Genomic DNA, 23659 nt, shown 5'->3' with positions numbered 1-23659 from the left:
TTTCAAAATAGAGGACCTATATCACTCCATTAACCAAAAAAACAGATGGAACAGCAATTTAGGATGGAAAATTATCTGATCCTTTTTGCAAGTACGCAGTATTTATGGTACTGACATTTCTCACTATCCATCGTCTCATCACTATCATAACAGCAAAATGTGAGGATTCTAATGCTACATAGAGGCACGGATTTTGTTCTTTAAAATCCTTAAGCACTCGACATGCTATTCGTCATCACAGACACACTTTTGAACTCTGTAGGCCCATCTCAGACAAATGGTGTTGTACTCACTGGCTGAATGTCTTGTCCATGAGCTCAGTGTTGTTGATTTTGACAATGCACTCATCCTCTTGAAACAAGCCCTCCTTTCTTGAGCGACTTTCTTCCTCCACTCCACGGATATACAGACCAAGAGCCCTGATAGGAGAACCCGCAATGAGAGAAAGGAAGATTAAGGGATGTTCTCAATACCTCTACATTTTTTAAAAAAGATTGTATTCATGTATAAATTCACAAGCACGCACACTTTCTTAAAATTACTTTCAGAGGTGTTGGACGATTAATTTCAACACGGCTTTGTCAGATTACGCTCGATGACTTGTATGACCCTCTATTAATTGGAAAAAACATACACGGGAGCGCAGGGGTCACAGGTTGACTAGCAGATAACAAGACAACACAAACACATAAAAACAAGATAAAAAAGGAGCAGAGGCAGGTTAGCATGTGAAAAAGAGAAATATATAAAATAATATACAAACAGCCAGTGAAATCATAGAACAGACTGAAAAGTACTGGCAGGTAAGCAAGTAATCAGCCAGACATCCAAGAAGACACACAGAGATATAAATGGTGCACAAGCAGCCAGCAAAGCTATGCAAGCTTCTCTGTCCTCAACTTTTACCATTTCCTCACCAATACATAGCTGATTAAACCAGAGATGATGACACTGGTGCTGCAAAAGCATGAAACTAAGTAAAGGGGATGGTAAAATGATGAAAAGAAATTGGTGTACAGGAAAGAGGACAGAGTAGAGAAAAAAAGAGAACAGACAGAGGAATTTAAGGAGGAGATTGGTAGGGTCAGGTGAGTCATGAGAACAGTCATAAAAAGTCATCCTGCTTTTCTTTAGGAAATCCCCTATCCACTGTCTGACTGTCATACACCCAAAGAAAAGCCTTGCATAGCTGTATTCTGTATTCCTTTTCTTCTTTTTCACCATTGTGTGTGTGTGTGTTTGTGTGTGTGGTTGCCATGCTTATGTACTGCCATGCATGTGTCACAATTCCTTACAAGTCTAGAATAGGATTATGGGAATATAACATTAGCACAGCTGGTAAACAGACAAGATTTTGGGGAGTTCAAGTGCAGCAATTGGGCTTATATAGACGAATATGTGTTGTTTTTGTGAGCATGAACCTGTGCGTGAGTGTGTGAATAAATTTTTTGTACATCTCCATGCACTCAACTCACCGTCCACTGAGTGATGAGCAGTAGGGAACCACGTGGATTCCCAGAGGGCTGTCTTCTCCCAGGATCTCCACCATTCTGGTCAGGCTACACAGACACACATGCAGACAGTTGAACACACAAGTACACAAAATCGACAAAAACTGAATCAGTTGGAGGAAATGTAATATACTAAAATGCAATACGAGTTCTCTTACATTAAAATAAATGGCAGCTTTGACCTATAACAGCCATTAGAAAATAGAATATCTGCCAATTTCGGACAAGAAGAGTGAGCATAAAATAGGCCAGTTGTATAATTCAAACATTTTGGACTATCTGCTTGTTATTATGGTATGTGTGGATCCCAAGAAGGACACAAATTTAATTTCAATGTCCAATACTAAATTCTAGGTGCACGTGAGCACATCTGGCTGGTTGATCACTATGAGCAGCAAAAACTAAACTGTAAAACATACATTGCCAATATAAAAACATCAATTCAACCTTATAAATACATGCAGAGAATAAAACATGATGTAGACACAAAAAAAAAAGGATGTGACAGAGAGGGAAAATGAAGACAAAAAAGCAGGATAGGCAGCACATGTGGTGGTACACAAATACAAACACAGAGAGCAGAATATAAACTGTCTTGAAAGCATGTGTCTCTTGAGGTAAAGTTTAGAAAAGTACTATCCTGGATTGACACATCATTTTCCATTGATGCATTCATTGTGCTAAAAATACTTCTTTGTCAAGGACTTAATCCATGATTGCCAACCCAGCCCTTAGAGAAGGGAATGCCAGCACTCTATTCAAAGTCAATAAAAGTGCAGAGTGCTGTGTGTGTGTTTGTCAAAACTTTTCGCGCCATTCTTCTCCATGGGTTTCTTCCTCGCTTTCAATCTTTCAATGTCTCTGTCTAGTTTGGATTATTCAAGTGTGTATCTGCTTTACATTCAGCCTGTGTTTTAATGTGTGTGCGTGCTGAAGTCTTTGTTTGTTTGATTAGTTTATCTATCAGAGCACAGCCATTAATCCTCTCCTGACCTTCTCTCTGCTCCCTATGTGTGTGTGTGTGTGTTTTTCTAAGTGAGTTTGTCTGAACTTCGTTTTTGTGCTCTTTCGTTTTACCCTCCCCTCTCTGTCTGTAACTGTGTCTGCTCGTTTTGTCTCCCTCTTTCTCTCTAGACCATCCATCCATCCCTAAACCCCCATCAACTGATAGCAGTACAGATGCTGATAAACCCCAGAGAGAGGGTTACTGATGATGGTGGGTGGCAACAGGGGAGAGATGCAAAGTGCAAAAACAAGTTCCCCCTCTCTCTTTGTCTCTGTCTGTCTCTCTCTACCTCACACACACGCAGACACAGACAAACAAACACACACACACACAACACACACACAACACACATACACTCACACAAAGCTGATGCTGCATCATCGCTACTCAGCAAATTTGAGTTAATCCAGACAACAGGAGACAAAGAACTGCAAGACAGGAGAAGGAAGTGGGAGGCAAGGACAGAGCTTAGAAAGATGAAAGAACCAAAAGCATTATTTATTTCAATAATGTGGAGTTGCTCAATTCAAAACTAAGCACTGATTCCGAGCAGATTTGATTGCAGACCGTGTGCACTGGAAAAATTACTCAGTACACTCAGTCATTACACATGCTTAACAAACACATAATATCTGAATGTGTTGTTTACGTAAAACACATTTCCACTGTTCACATAGTCTGCTTTTAAAAGACGCAGCCATCAATGTACGAACTGCCATTATTAAGCTTGGAATTTGGCTGCCGCCATCTTGGCTTTAAGTAAAGGGTGGATCTGACTTAGAACCCGAGGACATGAGTAGGATTTGTCAATAACAAGTGGGCCACACTTTAAAGCAAACCTGCATTATCACTTATTTTATTCTAAATTGAGCTACAATTTTAGAAAAATTAAATCATGTTCTATTGAAAGAGGCTTGAACGCAGAAAATGCGTCAACATATTAGGAAAATGCCCATTGAGGTAATAAATTGAGGTATAAGTAGGGTCATTTTTCTCATAGATTCCTATACAACCAGGCATCTTTTTCGCCTCTCGTTGGCCATTAGAAAGAACGCAAGTTGAAGGCACTTCCAACAAGACAATAAAAAAATTATTTATGACGGTAAAAAAAAAACAAAAAAAAAACTAAACATCTCTGAAAACATAAAGAAATTCTGAAAAACATGGACTTTATTTTGTGTCATTTAACTGGTAGTACCGTTCTAAAGCTGAAGTTTGACTGACATCCTATAGCACAATTATATGGTTGCAAACAGAAACATGGCCTGTCAGTCCATGTATCCTCACACATGGTTCGGAGCTTTGAGTCACAACCTGAAGATCGCAGAAAAATGTTCTCCACAAGAGTTTATTTCAAAGTATGGTTGTTCTAATGCTCAACAAAAGGTTGAGAAGCTCAGACTCTCAAGAAGAAGCTCAGAATAGAACTTGCTGCTCCTCCAGGTTCAAAGGAGGCAGCTGAGGGCATTCATGCGTGGCAAAAAAAATTTAATATGTATAGGGTTGGTTTTTAACGTACTAAAATTTTCCATTCAGCACTGACCATAGTGATTGTTGGACATAAAATAGAAGAATAAATAGAAATTCCAAGTGCCAAATTTAAGTTTTCAAATTCCACATCAATCTGTCTAACGGTTACTTGTGATATTTTAAACCACAACTGACTGTCAATCTGAGGACTGCAACAGAAGTGAAAGGAGGGGAGGAAAAAATTTTGAGTTAGGTAGAGAGAGAAAAATAAAAAAGAAAAGAAGACAACAGCAATGGGGACAAGGGGAGAAGAGAAGGTAGGAAGCAAGGGAGGTCTGAAAGTAAAATATAGTGAAATGAAAGAGGGAGGAGAAACTGAATTAATTAGACAGGGCTAATGAATAGACTTAATATGAGAGGGAAAATAACATCTACCCCTCCCTCTATCCTTTCCTGCTGCTGTGCTTCTGATCTCTAACACACACACACACACACACACACACACACACACACACACACACACACACACACACACACACACACACACACACACACACACACACACACACACACGCACACACACACACACGCACACACACACTTGAGATCCATTTGCATTTTCTTTTTCATTTTTTTTCTGTGAGATGTTTGACAGGCTGCATCAATGCAAAAAATGAAGTGGGGGTGAGAGAGAGACAAAATGGGTGAGACTCCAGAAAAGAGAGAGGGAGCGCAATGAGAGAACAAGAGAGAGAGAGAAAAAACAGCCAAATGCACAGAGAGGGAGAAAGAAAGAAGCAGAGAGAGATGAAGAGAGCAGGTGTTCTCTTTATCCACCTGCCACTTCACTGATCCTCGCTATGAAAGACAGAAACACAGAGGAGAAATAACAAAAAAGAAGGATATGCAATACCAAACCACTCTCTTCCTCTCAATGCATTCACCCTCTCATCTTTCTCCTTATTTATCACTCTCTTTCTCTCAGCTAGTCTTTTAAGTGCAGCACCAGAGATGCAGACTACAGAGAATGCAAAAAATGCATAATACTACTAAAGGTTAATGTATGAATGTACATAGGAATGTAAAAAACAATAAATATAATTTCTTTCAAGAATGAATGAGTCAAAAGTCAAATGGCAGGCAAATGCCTACAAGTAGCATCGTCTAATGAATATGTGAAATAATACTACCAATAATAATATTATAATTATTAGTCAGAATTAACAAGGGCATTTACAGTGAGAGGGAAATTCAAAGCACAAACAGCTAAAGATGATATTGTTTTTAAAAGATATCACACAATTGTGGGTCGACTGACTATGAGTCAAGGGTATCATCAGCTCCAATATTAAATATTTTTTCTGACTATCAGTATCGATATTTTTAATGGATTCCCAATTAAATAAATGTATTTAAAATATGCTACTTTGGCTCTGATGTAGTTGCTTCTCTCTAAGTAGGGTTTTTCTTGTTTTGAAGGATTTTTGAGGCCTAGAAAGAGGTCTTAGCCTGAGAGTAAAGGCAGTTTTCTGAAGTGAGGTTCCTCAAGAATTACAGACATTTTTGCTCATTAAATAGTCAGAAATAACAGAAAAATGCAGATATTTGTGTCACATAAGGCAACACAGCAAAACCCACAGCACTATCTGATTGATGACACATCGCTAGTAATAGTCTACACCGAAAAACAAATACTGAAAAGTTTCCTTTAATTTAACATTTAAAACATAATTAAACAAAGGCATTTCAACATGTAGAGTTTGTGGTGGTGTCAAAATTTTGACACAAATATTTTCAGTTTTTCTGCAAATGTAAATCAGTTTTAACTATCAGTGACTACCTTTATTACTAACAGCATCAGTATCAACCTTGACAAGAAAAAAATACTGGTCAACCCCTGCATCCAACATTTCCATATATTGTGAAACACCAGTGAAGATTATAGTATTTTAGAGTATTTTTATACTGCTGTAAATATGAAAAAAAGAGATTAACAGGGTAGCAGAGCCATAACAAGATAATTAGGATGAATGAAACCTGGGATAGCAAAAGTCAAAAGGAAGAAGAATCAAGGTAGGAAATGAAGAAGGGCAGAAGACAGCATTGTAGATTGGCAGCCTGACAGAGACACAGGTACACTGAGACAAAGAGATGAATAAACCTAAAGATCAGTATCGCAATACCATCATAAAAGGACTCTTCACAAGTGATAAATGGAAGTATTTGAGTCTACAATAGGTGCTATTAAACAAAGAAAACCCTTTTCTTCTCCAGTTTGTATTGTGCATCCAATGAAACCTATTTACCTTTTCACCTCCTAGCTTCTAACACACTTCTAGTACAGTGCCTTATTCACAAAGAAATATAATATACTTGAAATGCTATTTCAATAAACCAATTTACAGTAAATCTGTTTCCCTGTATAAAAAGGACATTTTGATTCAAATGTAATGAGTTTTCTGGTGTGCATGCAGTGTGGTTAAAATAATGATGGACCATTACTGTATTTATAGGTGTAGCTTCACATTTAAGGGTGCACAAATTCTCACACGCAAACACCAACACTGGGAAGACCACAATGTGCACAGAAACTCATATACAGCCACACAAACACACGTGTTCGTTTAACGTATGCTCTACTGTGCCAGTATTTATGGCTGCATTCCTCTACTCATTTTGGACTTTTTTGCAATTTCAAGGATCGTTTCCCCGGCGACCACAAAAACCATTACATCACTTCTGCATTACTCACAGTTGAGATGGTTGATGTGTGTGAGGGTGTGTATGAGAGGACATGTGCAGAATAAAAGTTATCGAGAAAATGAACCAAATGTGAGTGGGTGTCTTGAATATTTACTTTTATATTCACCGCAATGAACTATGTGCTACCATGAGAAGTGATCAAACTTAAATTGTTCCCATTTGGTTTGCTTGTCAGTGAATGCAGGTGGCCAAACTGTGTTTCACAGTACCTCAATCTGCAATAGAAAGTCTGTAACTGTCCATACATGTGATCTCATTCAGTCTGCGCTCTGTGCCTGCAGTTGGTTAGTTACTGTGAGAGGCTGGGGTCACACATTATTCTCGCCAAAGCTAAAATCTTCTTTCTCCATCTCCTTTACAGGTTATCTATATATGACTTTGTTTTGTCATTATGAATTAACTGTGGATTAATTGCATGCTCATACTGACCTGGTCATTTGTGAAACACAGTAATAAACTGTCCATTAGCGGAGGTCAGTGTTGTCAGACAGCAGCACATTGATCACTGATGTAATAGGCACTTTTTCAAATTTACAATGGACTCATTCACTTTTAATCTGTATTAGTCTTGCTACTGCAAAGACTGGCCATGGTTTGTGGGATCTTGTATGCTTATTAAAACAGAACAGTGTTTTCTTTGTCTCGGACAGACCTTGGGATTAAATCAAGTAAATGAGAAAAATGAAAACTACAGTTTTGGTATCTGTGTCACGGTCACTGCTGGAAAAGCTGGGGGGTATTAGGGTCACATCTCAATTATCAAGTATATTTTGAGATATGGTTAGACATCACAACAGACAGAAACAGGGAAATATAATGAGGAATGTCATAAGCAAATCAACACTTATCTTCGTCTTGTCATTTAAACTACATATGACAAAGCTAAACAAAAAAAAAGTAAACATTGTTACAGCTATGCCCATTACATACAGCAGGCTACTCTTTTCATGGGTGAACATTAAAGCTGCTCGAATCCATCAGCTGCTATTATTATAAACCTTTATATTTAACCTAAGCAGTTTGATCAGTGGACTCTATAAATTACAATTTATTCCAACTTTTATTTTATAAATTGGTATTTTATTGCACAGGAAAGCTATAATTGTTCAAGTAAGCTGTTCCCAAAGCCAGACAAAGGCTGCTAATGATTAAGTAGAATTTGCAAGACAGAGTGCAACATGTCGCATGTGTTGACAGCAAATAAACAGTTATTACTTCCCGATACTTTTTCTTGATACTTAACAATGTTGTTCAGAATAGTTTCTAAAAATGAATAATACAATATGATAAACAGGCTCTGTGATTGCTCATTGTTATCTACTGACACTGCTTCCACAACATTCATAAACAGCCCCAAAATCTTGACCAGAGAAACCTTAGTGAACATATGACCTCTCGTCATTCTTTATTTAATAGACTCAATCACTCAGTTGTCTCTAAACTGTGATATAGGATGTAGGTGCACCAGTTTTGAATAATATTCCAACTGAAACAATAAGACCTCGGTCATCAAAGAGAGACAAATACACAAACACCTGTGATTTCTAAATGCCTTGCATTTGCAAAAACTGAAACAATGTTCTGATTAAATTCTCACATTTTGATGGAATATGAGCATATTAGCTAGGTCAAACACTGCACTGCAAAGGCTGCATATGTCAGGTTCAAAGCTAAATAATAGTAGTACAACTAAAATTTGAATTATGACCCATGCACCTTAATCTAAGCTCTGATTATGCTGGCATAGACACATAACTATGTATGGATTGCTAGGCAAATAGCAAATACTGTTACTTCAGTACAGTCTTACTCTGACTACTCCTCTGTCCTCCTGTGGTAGTTTTCTGCTCCACACACGGCCAAAATAAGCACAGACACACACACACAAACACACACCACAAAGGCCTGCAGGACACACAGGGCACCCCAAACACTCTTAACTGCAGCCCTCATTAGTGTATGCATGTGTCTTATGTGTTCAGTTGTGTCTGCCTGTAAAAAATAAGCAGATGCAAGTGAGTTTGCAGCTGTTTATTTTTTCAGTCCATGTGTGTATGGCAGTCTACGGCTGTGTGTGTTGCATTTGTGTGTGTCCCTGACCCTGTTTTGGCAGTCTTTTGTAGTCAGCTAATGATGGAGCTTCTTTACACTAACTGTATCTGTGAGGGCCTTGATCTGGATTAGAATACTGTTTTAATGAAGGAAAAGTAGGACAGAAACACACACACACACACACACACAAACATCAATAAACATGAATGCAGACACATGCACATACAAAACCTATCCTTAACTAACTACATAAAACATGCAGAGTCCAAAAGATGGAGCGATAGACTCACTTAATCAGAACATTTAATCAAATCTAACACATCTGTGGTTCCTCAAGACAAACGACAAGCAAAATGAATGAAAACAAGATAAATTCAAATAAAGGTAGACAGCAATTAAATACACATACAAATAAACTGACCTGCCACTGAAGGTGTGTTTGCCTTGGGCTCGGTCCACTCCTGCCTGCCTCTCCGCAGCAGGACTGGCTGCCTGCAGAGAACACAAACACAACAGCTGTCCTGTTAGTAAGTGAACAACAAGCTCCAACAGCACATTAAATCTATCTGAACCCCTAAGACTTGAACGTGAATACTAGGGGACAAGTGGATGAATTCACTAAAAAAAAAAAAAAAAAAAAAAAAAAAATCCTCTGTAAATAAACAAAAGAAATAAAAGTCAGTGGCTTAGCGGTAGAATTAAGGGAAGTCACATGTTTTGATTTTACCTTTTAATGTATTAAAGCAAGTCTGAAATCCTCAACTCAACAACTTAGTCTTTGCAATTTGAAAGAAAAGGGAATACAGTGGGCATGAATGAATGAATGAAGTGAGGAATGATGGAGCTGCCAAATTAATTGATGAATGACGTACAAATAGCAATTAATATTTGAAGGCAAGAAGACAGTGTTGTCAAGCAGTGATAAATAACACTGTCAATGGTCACGGCAACCAAGAGAAAGGCAGTGAGGAGTAGGACAGAAAGGGCAGATGCAAGTAGGAAAAGACGTAAAAATTACTTTATACAGCAGCATTGTTCTTGCACTAAGTGTATGTATTTGTATACAATGGAGAGAAGTGAGTTTCACAGTAATGTTTCATTCCCTAAAGAAGAGATAAATCACGTAACAGTATACATGTTCTTCTGTATATGACTACTCACATGTGCCACAGCCTAGATCTGCTATATATAATATGTGTGAGTTCACAGAATGGACACTTTATAATGAACGGCTCAGCAACCAAGTCCACCTTTGGGAAACTGGTAATGATTTTAGACATTTAGCCAATTATGTTTTGTATTTGTTAGATACTGTGAAGAACATCTATTGATTTAATTGGTGTACAGAGGAAAAAAACGTCCTTTTGTCACCTCTGTGCCAGCTGCTTTTCAACAAGCCAATGCGACTAAAAGCAAAGTTTCAATGAGCAACGGTCTGGCATATTTTAATATGTAAATGCTTTCTTAGGGATGCACTATTTGTTATATAATATAAATCGACATTTGCACTGGTGTTATAGTGTATAACCCCAACAGAAAGGCATTACAATAACCATAGAAGTTGCATTTCCTGTTTTGCCTCACTGTGTGACCGTGGGGCAATGTGTGAGCCCCGCATCTGCCTTCTTAATTTTAGCGTCGTGGCAACACTCATGAGCAGTTGCAATTTCAATTCAAGTCCTTTATATTTCTTGAGAGTTAAACTATAAATACTGACAGCATTAGGAAAAAAATCCAGTTCCAATCAAGTGTTATTGGCATGGCAGGATGTACAACGCTTCAAAAATACTTCAGAAATGTTGGTTTCTCCCATATTCATAAGCATTTCCTTTAATATAATCTTTTCAATACATTTTAACTGTATTTAGCATCTTTTTAAAGAGTCTGCAACAATTAGTCCTCTGTGTCCTGCTCAACTCACCCCTTCTGTAAAGCCAAATACATGGTCTTGGGTATGTCAAAATAATGTTTTCTGCTGCTAAAACAGAAAGTATTATATAGCAATATTGCATCATTTTTAAAACTTACCTTCCGCATTTAGACTTGGAGTGAACCCAACATCGTCTGCATTAAGATCAGGTTTTACATATTGGTTTTGTTTGTTAATCTGCATTATTAATCAAATGTAATGTCTGTTCCAAGTAAAAAACAGAAATTTGTCTTACAGCCTTGACAAGGCGAATTTCTGTTTTTACTTGAAACAGACAATAAAGTTATCTATTCTATTCTATTACAATTACATCCATCCATCCATTATCTATACACTGCTTAATCCTCATTGGGGTCACGGGGGGCTGGAGTCTATCCCAGCTGATAGGCTGAAGGCAGGGGACACCTGGACAGGTCATCAGTCTATCACAGGGCTACATATAGAGACAAACAAGCACATTCACGTTCACACCTACAGACAACTTAGAGTTACCAATTAACCTCAACATGTTTTTGGATTGTGGAAGCTGGAGTATCCAGAGAAAACCCACGTGTGCACAGGAAGAACATGCAAACTCCATGCAGAAAGATCCTAGGCCGTGGCCGGGATGCGAACCAGGGATCTTCTTGCTGCCAGGCCACAGTGCAAACCACCGATCCACTGTGCAGTCCTACTACAAATACAATGAATTCCTAATATTCTAAAGTCTATACTTAGAATTTTAATCACAAACTACAGCTGGGGAAACTGTAGCACCACCCCAAACAGAGTAAATATACAAGTATTTTTCAAATAAAGCCAATTTTATTTGTATTATGAATTGCAAATACACATATATGAACATATGTGAGTATCATTCGGGGAATATCTGTGCAAAGGGGTACACTGAGCACATGTTTATGTGAGCATATGGAGACACACACAGGTCAATAAGGCTCCGTGTTAGTCATTGGCACTAATGGACTCTTAACATGACCCTCCACCTTTGACCTCCACCAGCCCCCATGCTGCCCTCTGACCTTCTCCACCTGTCAGAGAAGGGCAGCGAGAAAAACAGACAGAGAAGAAACTGACACAAATGAGAACAGAGAGCAAAAATATAAGAAAGATGTCAGACACCAAAAGAGAGCCAGACTGAGTTGAAAAATAACACCTGAAATAAGCGAGCAGAAAAATCTGAAATAAAAAAGAGATGAAGGAAGGCGAGATCAGACTCAACAGTGAACGACAGACAGTCACTACTGTAACATATGTTGGGGGTGTAGCGGCTTGGAAATCAATTAGTCTAGTCTAGCTGTTGATGCTGTCATGTGAGCTTAATTAGTAACAGGATGACAGGTAACATTAATTATACTAACCTCTTTGTCATAGCAGTTGCTTATACATTAATTGTCAAGTCTTTGGTGCTTAATCGTGTGTCTCATTTAATAACAGCATATAGAAACAGTCTCCAGTAATTGCTCTTTGGAACAGCAATATATTAATTACAAAGGCCATCAATGTATGTTAGTTATCAAAGGGTAATTTAAAACAAGTAAATGATTCTGAACGAGTAACTGTGTCTCATTATTCCTGTTAACATTTGAATGATCCTCTGAAGTCCTTGTTGTTTGGAAACTGCAGCTGCCAATATCATTGTTAGAATTCTTATTCTAAGGGATTCAACATCTGCAATGCTCTTTACTTTGTTTTTCAGACGTGCATGTTCACGTGTTATTAAAGCTGAAAATTCTCAAAAACGTCCCAGCTTTCTGTAATTAATAATCCTATCAACATGTTGTGCAAACAGCTCCATAAAGAAAGACAATTTATTTACACAAGAAGGAAAAGTTGATTAGAAAGAATGACTGAAAGGCCTAATGCTCTGAAAAGAAATCAAAAATATGGTTATTAAATTACTAAGATTTATTAGAAATATGGTGAGGACAACTGCAGGGAAAAAAATTAATACATTAGTCTGTCAACGGTGGACAGCCTAATCAATAATTGTGAGCATTAGTGGCCTTCCAAAAACTGGATAAAGAGAAGCGGGATTTCCATTTTAACTCAGTGATGGATAATCCTACCTTGAATAACTATGCTGTAATAAATGGACTGCGAGCATTTAGGCTTCTGGTCCAATCTAATAATTGCTAAAAGCGGACAAAAAGAGCAAACTATTAGTGATATTACTAATTACTGAATGACCAATCAGGCTAAGTGTTCCCTGAAAACACTCCCAGAGTGAGTATGATAAATTGGCAGTAATGCATACTGGGCATTTTGTGTATGTGTATGTATGTGTGCTCATCTGTATGAAAGTGATAAACCTAAGGTAATCTATCTTAACACATGCCTTTTGCAATGTGTATGATGTATGAAAATGAATGGGGCAGACACACACACACACATACACACACACATGCGTGCATGGGTGTGTATGTAAGAGTAGCTAACAATGATGGTTTCGTGCAAAATGGGATTAACTTCATCAGGAAAAACAGTAATTTATTGATGACTGTTTTCATAGAGTAAGGTGTGACAGTATTTGATTTAGAACTCACTTAGGCAGCCTGAGGTACATTTAAAAGAGATGACATTGCTGGACATTGAGGACATTATTAAACTATCCCTATATGTAGATATCTAAAGCTCTAATATGGATCTATATGGAAGCACTAAATTGCCCCCAAATAAATTCAATCAAATCCATTTAAAAAGAAATCAACAGACACTAAACATTAAGGGGGCACATAAAGCAGGGGACCTGGGTGTCCTCACCCAAGAAATTCTGAGCATCAATCACTTAATTTCTTTCATCCTGGTAAACTTTTATGCACCAGTTTGTTTCTTTTCTGCAAGGTCTGAGCTCAGACTCAGCCACTGTTGTCTTTAAATAATTTCTGTGTAGCTTAGATCACATGCTTTGGGTCATTCTCTTGCTGGAAAACAACACTCCTCCCAAGGGGCAGTTTTCTTGCAGACTGAATCAGGCAGTTCTCCAGGATTTCCCAATGCTTTGCTGATTTCTTTTGACCCTCTACCTTTACAAGCTCTCAAGGGCTGCTGCCAAGAAGCATCCCCATATCATGATGCTGCCACACCTATGCTTCACAGAGGGGAATGGTGTATTTGTAAAAATCTGTAGTGTTGTCCATCAAATGAAGCAACTAATCTGATGGCCAAAATGCAATTTTTTTCACTCATCAGACCAAAGAATTTTCTTCCAGCTAACTTCAGAATTTCACATGTGCCTTCTGGTGAACTCTTGTTGGGATTTAATGAGTTTTTTTCAACAGTGGCTTTCAAAATTTCAATTGATCATGATTCAGTGTTAAAAAGCAAATAAGAAGGGCAATTGTCCTACAGGTGAGAATACTTGTCACTATCAAGTGCATAAGACTCTTTTTACAATAAAAGATTCAAATTTCAAAGTGACTCTCATGAAAACATTGCAATTAAGACGACAAATACAGTTAACGTGCTTAAAAGTGATTGTTGCTGGCTACAATATATTAGCCTAGTTATGTTTGATATCCACTTTGACATCAATAGACCTCTGGTGAGATTGTCTTGAAACCACAATAACATGAATCCAAATGGACACATGTAGTCAAACAAGCATTGAAAACACCCAGGTGGCATGATAAATAAGTGCTGTGTGGCCTTATTAACCTCCGTAGTATTCTAGGCAAGGACAAGTACTCCCAGCTTGATTAACACATGGTAACTAACCTGCAAATCCGTGTGCGTGTCTGTGTGTGTGTGTGTGCGTGTGTGTTGTAGGCATGACAGAAAACAGAAGAGAGAAAAAGAGAGTGATTCTGTGGCTTACTGTACTCATTTATGCTTGGCATTTAAAAAAGGAAGAGCTGCATCAGTAAATCTTTCTGGGTCGAAATTAAATAAAGAGAGGGGACAGAGAGTGAGAGAAAAGACAGAGACAAAGAAAGACAGAGAATTACTGCAAGAAGAGTACTTTCTTCCCCTCATCGCTCTCACCAAAAGGCCAAGTGACAATTTGAACAATTACCCGGAGCCATTACCTCTATCAGAACCTGGCTGCTTGAGAAGAGACAGATGAGGGAGTGACTGAGTGTGGTATATGTGAGTATGACTGTGTGCTCGTGTGTGAGAATGAGAGAAAGGGCAAGGGACAGTGAAGGAGACAAAAATGAAAAAATAAAAAAAGATATTGACAGTGACTGAGAAAATGATGTATGAGGAAGAGAAAAACTAAAAGTTAAGTTCTCTATCTACAGTAGACACATTCCACAGAGTAACACACAGCAGCACAGCAGGTGTGAGATGGAAAGGTATAGACAGGAAAAATGTGTGACACTGAAGGTCTTCAAGGAGACAGAAAGATGCAAGATGAATAATAATAGAGAGAGATTTATTTTCACACCTAATTTGTATTGACTGCACTGAACTATATAATATATACATTGTATGCGTAGCTTAGGGATATAAAATTTCAGACTGCTTTCATGAAATTGTTACCTCTACAAATTGGCTAAAAGTATTTTTAGCTGTTTCATATTCAACCTAGTTCAACATTCAGATTTTAAAAAAACTGCATTTTTGTAGTACATACAATTTTGCAGAACCTCATAAGGAAAGTGCAAAACAGTAATTTAAAAAAAACTGAAAGAGAGAAACAAATCAATTCTCACTTCCCCACAATTATCAGACATTGAACACTGTGAAATGCTCAGTTGTGTATTATAGAATGAAGCCAATCATACACCTCTGACCACATTTGTTCTTGATGAATCCATAACTGTAGAACCATATATGTTTGTATGTAACAGGTTCAATTCAGTTATTTCAATGTCAGATTCAAAAAATTAAACTGAATCCAATGTATCACATTTAGTCCTCTGACATGTTACTCAAATGGAAAGTCACACAGTTTGAAGCTTAAAAGAGAATTGTGGCTTTTGTGAACTTCGGGAATCTTCCATTAATGCATCGTGCTAACTTTGTACTTTGCATGTCAACTGTAAAAATGAAGGGAAATGAGGAATGGCATGAAGAACTCCCAGCAGCTTTACAAATAATGCAATTTTTAGATTATTCATTGTAAACGTATGTTTTCAGTCTGGCTGAAGGGAAACACAAACTTAACTGTCTGGAATGAGCATTTTGCTAAATTCATTAGGGATCAATAAGGGGATTCCTTGTGTGAGGCTGACATAGACTGTGGGAAGAGGCAGAAATGGAAAGACAACATTACATCCTGAAAAAACTGCCCCACAGTAACCTGCTGGTGTGCATGCACTCACTGCTCTGTTGCCGACAAAGAGGAATACGGCACAGACTGACACTTGTTGATGACAGACGTGGAAAATCTCCATGTATCAGTGGATAAGAGTAATCCCTGCTGTGGAACTACAACTAATAAATATGCAGCTTTAAAAATAATGCTGTCCTGCAGATGGTGCTTCACTGACCCAATGTCAAACAGTGAGACTAGCTGGACAGAATGCTCAGCTCTCCCAACAGCAAGTAAAAGCTAATACAGTGAGAAAAAGGTCTACTCTGGCAGCTCTGTTTACTTTCAGTGAGATTTGAAAACAAATGTTTGATTCATGTAAAAATCTGCTTTCTTTGGAAAGCCTCAGGGAACTCATGCATATTGCTGCTAAAGGCCTTTAGTCCAAACCTCTACAACAGAGGCAAAGAGTGCAAAGTTAGCATCACACTTATAGTTACAATAGCCATATTAATGAGAAATATGTTAAATTGAAATGAATTGGAATTCTCCTATAAGTTTGTGCAGTGGCACCTTAAAGCACATTTCAACCAGCAGCCACAGAAGGATGGTTTCAAAGAAATCTCTGGTTCTGATTTACTCTGATTTAAAGACTGTCAACTTCACTCAATATTTTAACAAATGACTATGATCTTGCTTGCAAAATTTGGGCCCTCTGACATGTATGCTCTTGCTGATTCAGTAAATTATTACTCTGTTAATAAGATTTGAAGGCTTGGAGAAGGTTATAATGTCTGCAGTGTGGTTGCTATGAGCAGCTGTGACTGACAGTTGGCTCGCCTGCTGCTTTCTCTGGCTTATGAACTCAGCCTTTCTCTGACTTTTGGAGCTTCTGGTTAAAAAATGAATCACGATTTTTGTCCACACACATTGTTGCACTCTGTAGGCTAAGGGGTTACACTAACAAGATCCTCATCCTAAAATGTAACTGATTACCACACTGAGGCTGAATATAATCTTACAGATCTTCACAAGCACTCATTGCTACCACATAGTCAGAATGACGGGATTGGGAAATATGTCAGTTACATGAATGGAAGGAGAAAACTGATGCCAAATGATCTCACATTTGTGCAAAATATGTTTTCATTGTTCAGACTACCTCCATATGAATTTATGCTAGACACACAGTTAGCCCATTTTATTACAAAGCCAAAATGGTGTGAGTTTTAATCAAGGGTAACAGCTCTATAACACAACACTTGTTGATTAATAAAAAGCAGAAAACACATGTAACAACAATTCACAGCGATACTACTAAAGTAATTTTGGGAATCACTGTTCTGTTCGAAGCTGTGATGTTAGGTGTGAGATTAAATGTACGTCTACTAAACAAGTAAGTATTAAGTGCCACAAGAGACTTTCTCATGGTGGCACTTTCCTAGCTGAACTCCAACAATGCTCTCTGCTTACCAATAGAAAACTGCTAACTAGTTATTTCAGCTAATGTAACATACATTATCTGTTGTCTTCTGCCTTATTTGTCAAATATTTTAATCAGTTAATTTACAATTAAATACCTGTTAATCATAACATGCCTTAGCTGGTTTATTTCTGGTAGATCATCATAGGAACTGGATGAAATCATTAACATGCTAACTACAACAGTCCTTTAATGTTAAACTTTGATGACGTATAAATGTATGGTCACAAACAAGTTATTTCCCCCTTAACAACGATGAGCAGTGAAGCTGACCACCTCTGAGAACCAATCACATCACCCAAAGGAACTGAACCTTCCAAACAGGTTGCTCTAAAGGGAATACCCTGTGATTAAAAAAGGATGTTTGTCCAGTAAGACGTCTCAAGGGTCAATGGCTCACTACTCAAGAGTCCAATCAAGCATGGAGTTCATTTAACAAGTAAGCTGGAGGGATCTTCTGTGTCTGACAATATACTGTGAATATGAAACTATAACACAACCAAAAATAAAAACACAAAACTGGATGCCTATGTTCTGGTAATTAAATACATGAGTTTTGTTTTCACTAAGTGAACTGTGTATTTAGGGATATAATAAATAGTAATAGTAAAGTAATGCAAGCCAGAGTGTAAACTTTACAGATGGAGGAGCTCATCTTCAGTTCAATTTGAGTTCAAACTCTTGTAAAATATCATTCTTTGAAATTACTCATGTTTCTATCTGTCCGACTCCTTCAGTATAGCTATAACTATATTTCCAAGTCTGGCCGATGTCCTTTTTGGATGTTATGTTTAATCATGCTATATGAACACAGCTGCTGTTCATACAGAGAATGCAAAGGGAATGAATACATATTGCTTACATATTGAAATTCAGCAAGACCACTTTACATATTCCATTTTGATGTTTGAAATAATAACCCTATCACTCAGTATATAACCAGGTTTCCTTAATGTTTAAGCATCCATTTTGTCTGCTTACAGCACAAGGAGACGTGCAACGGAATCCCAATGGCAGCTGGCTACACTGGAATTTTGCCATCGACGGCTCACTTGGTTTCAGTGCTTTCAGCCATTCTGGGTCCCCAGCTATGTTAATCCTGGAGTGCTTTCTTACTGCATTAGTTCAACAAACTTTGTCAAGTGTTTCAACATATACTATTGTCACATCAAGTTTCTGTATGCAGCTAGACTTCAAGATACTATTGCTTGGCAGAGCAGTGTTGTCTCCCCCACCATGTTGCAGGAGAACTTGTAAGTGAGTGGCACTGAGTTTACGTGCAGCAAGTATACGAGATTAAAAGGTATTCTCTCAACCAAAATCTCATTTGAAAGTATATCAATATACCTTAAAAAGTCAATACACCCCCACGTCTCAGAAACACAGTAAAAGATTAGCTTATAAGGAGAGGGAACACACAACATGGATCAGCCTCTAAGCTCAAATTGACGAAGCAGACGTAGAGACTATGGAGAGTATAAAGATGGAGGGCAGTTTATTTACAGACTGAATGGTTTAATAAAAGTATAAGAGGAAAAAAGAAGCATGTTAAAACTGCAATCTTCACAGAGGGGAAAAAGCATGAGCAATAACAAAAGGATCTGTACTTTAATAGTAGCTATTTTTGAGTTTTTTTTTATATTAAGCATGACCCCAACTGTTAAGTTTGACACCATTTGGACCAATATATTGAAAATGTTGAAAAGGCACAGATGTAAAAATTGAGTTATAAGAATGGAGGAGAGCAAAGGGGGAGGATGGAGCAGATGACGCAAAAGGAGAACAACAGCTGGCCCTGTGCCCTTTTGAGAAAGGGAGAGAGAATATGAAAAGAAAGGTAAAAAATGAGACAGTCATTCATCTTAATCCATCTTAAAAAGGACATAAAGACGCTACAGGCACTATTGATTCTAAACCATTAAACACACGTAGCTACTGTTGACCTATGTCCATGCTGCTCCTTGAGGCAAAAAAATAAAAGGCTGCTGTGTACCTGTAGAACTGATCTGTTGTCGCAGTACATACACTAATATTTAAAAAGGTTCGCTGGTATAAATGTGTATGCACATTTCCACCTCTTTTTGCTTTTGATGTTGTATGCATTACGCATAAAAATCTGAAATACTTTTGACTCAATATGCAATTCTAGTATTCTGCAAGTCTCTATCACATTAAAAAAAAAACCTGTCCATGTACAGTACATATGTGAGGCTTCCCTATAGACATAGAAAGACTCCAATATAAAGCGTCAAATATAAAATGAGCTATTTTTTGGGCACTTGACATTTCAAATGTATGACTTTCTAAGCAATTTTAGCATTTGTAATTGACTCAAAAAATATTGAATTTTATGAATCCTAGGGGAAAAATCTGATTATTCCAGCAATATCTACATTAGTAGGAAGGTAGATTTTAAAAACATTCTGCTCTTCTTTGAGCTTTCTGAGCAGTAGTGCAAATTTTGTATTTGCTCCAGGAATGTTGCTGAAAGAAAGGTCATGGGATCATTAAAATCAAACAGTTTATCCCCTTGAGAGTCTTAATGTACTTAGCATATTTAATGGCAATCTGCCTATTAGATTACAGCAGTAGTAGTGGAAAGTTTGTGATGATTCATCAAGTAAATCAATATCTTGCAAAAACTTATGAACATATATATAGAGAGACATGTTCAAAAAGCTGGAATAAAAGTTCATGAGAAAATCAATCAATCATTTTGCCCTACTGGGTCAAAATTAACCATTTTTAAAGTAATGCAAAAGGGTTTTTTTTGGCTGCCAAGCAGTTAAATCCTGTAGGTAGCAGGCTACTTCACAACAAAGAATCTACATGCAATTACAGAAAGATATCTTCCTCAGCTCTGCAGAAAGAACAAAGAGTAAACAAAAGAAGGAATTTTGTACTAGACAGTAACCTTTAAAGCAACTAGACACTAGATCTAGTGGAACTGCAGATTCTTTTGAGCCTTAGCAAAAGTTCTGAGAGCACTTTTGCATGGAACAAGGTATTTTGTAGGGCTGCGACTAACGACGAATCAATGAATCGTCTGAGCACGATACGTCATCAAAAGCGGAAGTGAGCGCGCAATGCAACAGAAATCACCGTCCGAGCAGAACACGGACGGACATCCGCGCTGCATCGTACATATATTATATATGCACGATACAGCATGGACATCCACGCTGTATCATAAACGCGCATGTCCATGCTGTATCATGCATATATAGTATATGCATATACTATATCGATTCATAGTTAGTTGCAGCCCTAGTATTTTGTTCCCCGTTTCATACAGCAGAGTTGTGCCCCTGAAGAAAAAGCTTCCCAGTCAGCATAAAAAGCAGATATAGTTAAAGCAATCACATATAAAGGAGCACATTAGTATTGTTTCAAGATATATTTTAAAAAACCTAAACATATCCTTTATGGTTTTCTAATTTTTTATGTGTTTCAAGGCTGGTTACTATGTACGGTACAATTCATATCACAGACATCATGACTTAGTTATGGGTACTTGTATGTGTTCATTAGCCTCTCACAGCTGTTCCTATGTGCTTTTCATGCCGTTTTTTTTTTTTTTTTTTTTAATCTAGATGCCTTAGGGCCTTACCATCACAGTGATGTCTTCATTGAAGGAGGCTTCAGTCTCTGTTGACTGGGGGCTGAGGGCTGAGTCACTGCTACTTCTCACCATCAGGGGTGTGTCTGTAGAGAGTACAGAGAACACACAAATAAACGATATGTGGAGGTAGCTTTGAATGTTTGCTACACTGAGACCTATTCTTACAGATTTGGGTGGACATCAATTGCAAAGCAGTACATACTCCTCAGATATTCTTCACAAGCAAGTCTTTTATCTACTACCTCCACTTCCTGTCTTAATACAAAAGGTACAAATTGTCTTAAGCAGAAGCAGAACTGTATGCATACATGTGAATGTGTTTATAGAGTCTGTCTGTATGCACTGAAAATCTACAGGAAATATTTAACAGAGATGTTCTACAGCTTGCACATCAACCACCTTTTCTCATTTCTCTTTCATACCACCAAACAGTGACCCATTTGAAAGAAAAACTCAGAAATATAACCGTGTGACATATAGGAGTAGATAGAACTACCTGCAATCACATTCTAATGGCACAAAAGACATGGCAGATCTGGAAAAAACTGTAAGAATAGAGAAGTCCTGTATCAATGCTGATTCAAAAACCTTAGCAAGTCTTACTAATGGATGCACATTATGAGCACACAAATGCACACCAATGTGACTCTCATATGCTATTTTGATGGTGTCACAGTTCAGCAAAATTCATGTCTAATAATATTTTTTTAGTTGACAAGATACAAACCTAAGCCTGTCATGCCACACTACACAAAGGGTTTTGAACGCGTTTTTTTGCATGTGTCAAAGCAAGAAGAGAAACAAGCAGAGAGGAGAGATGAATATTTTTATGTTGTTGCTGACAAAATGAATTTCTGCTCTGTCATGGCAATATTCACGTGAAATTAAACCTACACAAGTCAAAGTGTGCTTTCAAAGAAAATACAGTGTTCTGACTGCTGGTCAGTGACATTTAGTAGAAGAAAAGAAAGAAAGACACAATGACAGAGAAAGACCCAACTTCAAATATTCATGATTTGAATAAAACCTAGGGGTTTCCCTAATACTTCTTTTAATCATCCAAACTCAACAGCCAACACAGCCAGACACATACTTATGGATGTATGTCCATATCGACTGATTACATACTAAGCTCGTTTCTGGAAGCTGTTTTTGGAAATGTGAGTATGCATCGCTCCATAGGTCTGCAAGGAACAGATCTGAAAGTAGCAGTGTGTGAGAAGTTAATGTATGATCCCTTCCCTTCATATCTCATTGGTGAGCACACTGGTGTTCATGCATCCAAATGGCCAATAAAGGGCTGATTTGCAAATTTCTGTGTGCAAGTATATAACATATGATATGTCTCCTTCTTCGCATCTCATCAGCCCTCTGCATAAAATCATCATTTAACTGAAACTGATAAATGAAACACAACGCACCAGTGCCTGTGCTACTCCTGGAGCTTGGGGGAATAGCAAAATTGAGAGGAAATTCAACACTGCAAAAAGCTAAGCAAAGAAATACAATTTATAAGTGGTGATATTATTATGATCTGTCTGGTACACTCCCAAACCTTAAATCTACCATCCGCACTCATAGGGACCATTAATCCATATATAGATTAAGAACACTGTCATGTTAGCATCTATGGTTCAATTGGGAATAGAATGGTAAAAGTGATGGTGTGGGTGGAGGGAACTCTATACGGTTGTACGACTCAGAAAACATGCCAAATGATATTTGTAGGGTCATATATTGATTGTCACAAAATGGACCCTTGGTGCTCTTAAGACCGGCTGTGGGATATGGATTACATCAAACCTCTAATCAATTCATCTCTTCAAAGAAAGGCAATGAAAGACAGATGAATGGATGACGACAGGAGGTAGAAATTAGAGACACTGGATGGAGACGGATAGAAACACAAGTAAAGGCATTGACAGGAGAAGATAATATGTAGAGTACATGAGAAATACACTAACATGACAAAGTGCAACAAAAATATCAATAACAAACAACGGATGGTTAATATATATGCATGTCCCAATAATTATGCAGGGACTAATAAAGCCAACCTATCCTTGTGCCTTTATTTCAGCAGAATTTTAGATCTCCCTATAATTACTACTACTCACCTTTCCCCTACAGTATTACCATTATACAGATCTTTGCTATATAATGTTGATAGCGTAATATGAGACAGAGTGGTACGTTGGACTTTTGTCATTTAAGTATCAGCAATTTGCATTTTTTTTTTACTGGAGTGCATTCTTCAATGAACATAAACCGCTGCAGCCTATTTGGCCATCATTTTCTCCAAATTTACACTGAAGGAAAATATCTTCTTAAACTAAATAAATTATCACATTATTGTATTAAGGGTAGGGAACAAACAGACATTACTAGTTACACTAGGAATGTCTCTTAAGTAAGCAATGGCAGTATGACAATAGCCATGCTTTCATGTAACTGTCAAACAAATTTGATGTGAATGTTTGAAATATTGCCTTTGAAATATTGCTTTTTTTAAAACTGTGAATTAGGCAGTGAATAAACTAGGATCACAGCGTCATCAAAAGATGTCACTATGCAGTTTTCCACACTGTTGTAATACACAAAGTCAAAGTCGCCCAAAAATAAAAA

The 23659-nt window shown here is 37.6% G+C and overlaps 1 protein-coding gene across 7 annotated transcripts in view; it reads right to left on the bottom strand.

Annotated features, from left to right (window-relative positions):
* The window catches only part of pard3bb (par-3 family cell polarity regulator beta b), a 234162-nt gene that overhangs the window by 164977 nt on the left and 45526 nt on the right, over positions 1-23659 (bottom strand). For all 7 annotated transcript variants that reach the window (XM_055015197.1, XM_055015198.1, XM_055015199.1 and 4 more), the window contains 4 exons: positions 21023-21117; positions 9224-9294; positions 1476-1559; positions 294-419 (listed from right to left, as the gene is read on the bottom strand). In XM_055015197.1, coding sequence (XP_054871172.1) covers positions 294-419; positions 1476-1559; positions 9224-9294; positions 21023-21117 — 376 coding nt within the window. The remainder of the gene's footprint in view (positions 1-293; positions 420-1475; positions 1560-9223; positions 9295-21022; positions 21118-23659) is intronic.

This window comes from Amphiprion ocellaris, chromosome 11 (genome assembly GCF_022539595.1).
Source record: "Amphiprion ocellaris isolate individual 3 ecotype Okinawa chromosome 11, ASM2253959v1, whole genome shotgun sequence".
Taxonomy (NCBI): domain Eukaryota; kingdom Metazoa; phylum Chordata; class Actinopteri; family Pomacentridae; genus Amphiprion; species Amphiprion ocellaris.
Note: the sequence above shows the minus strand (reverse complement) of the source record. Positions and strands in the feature narration are given on the sequence as shown.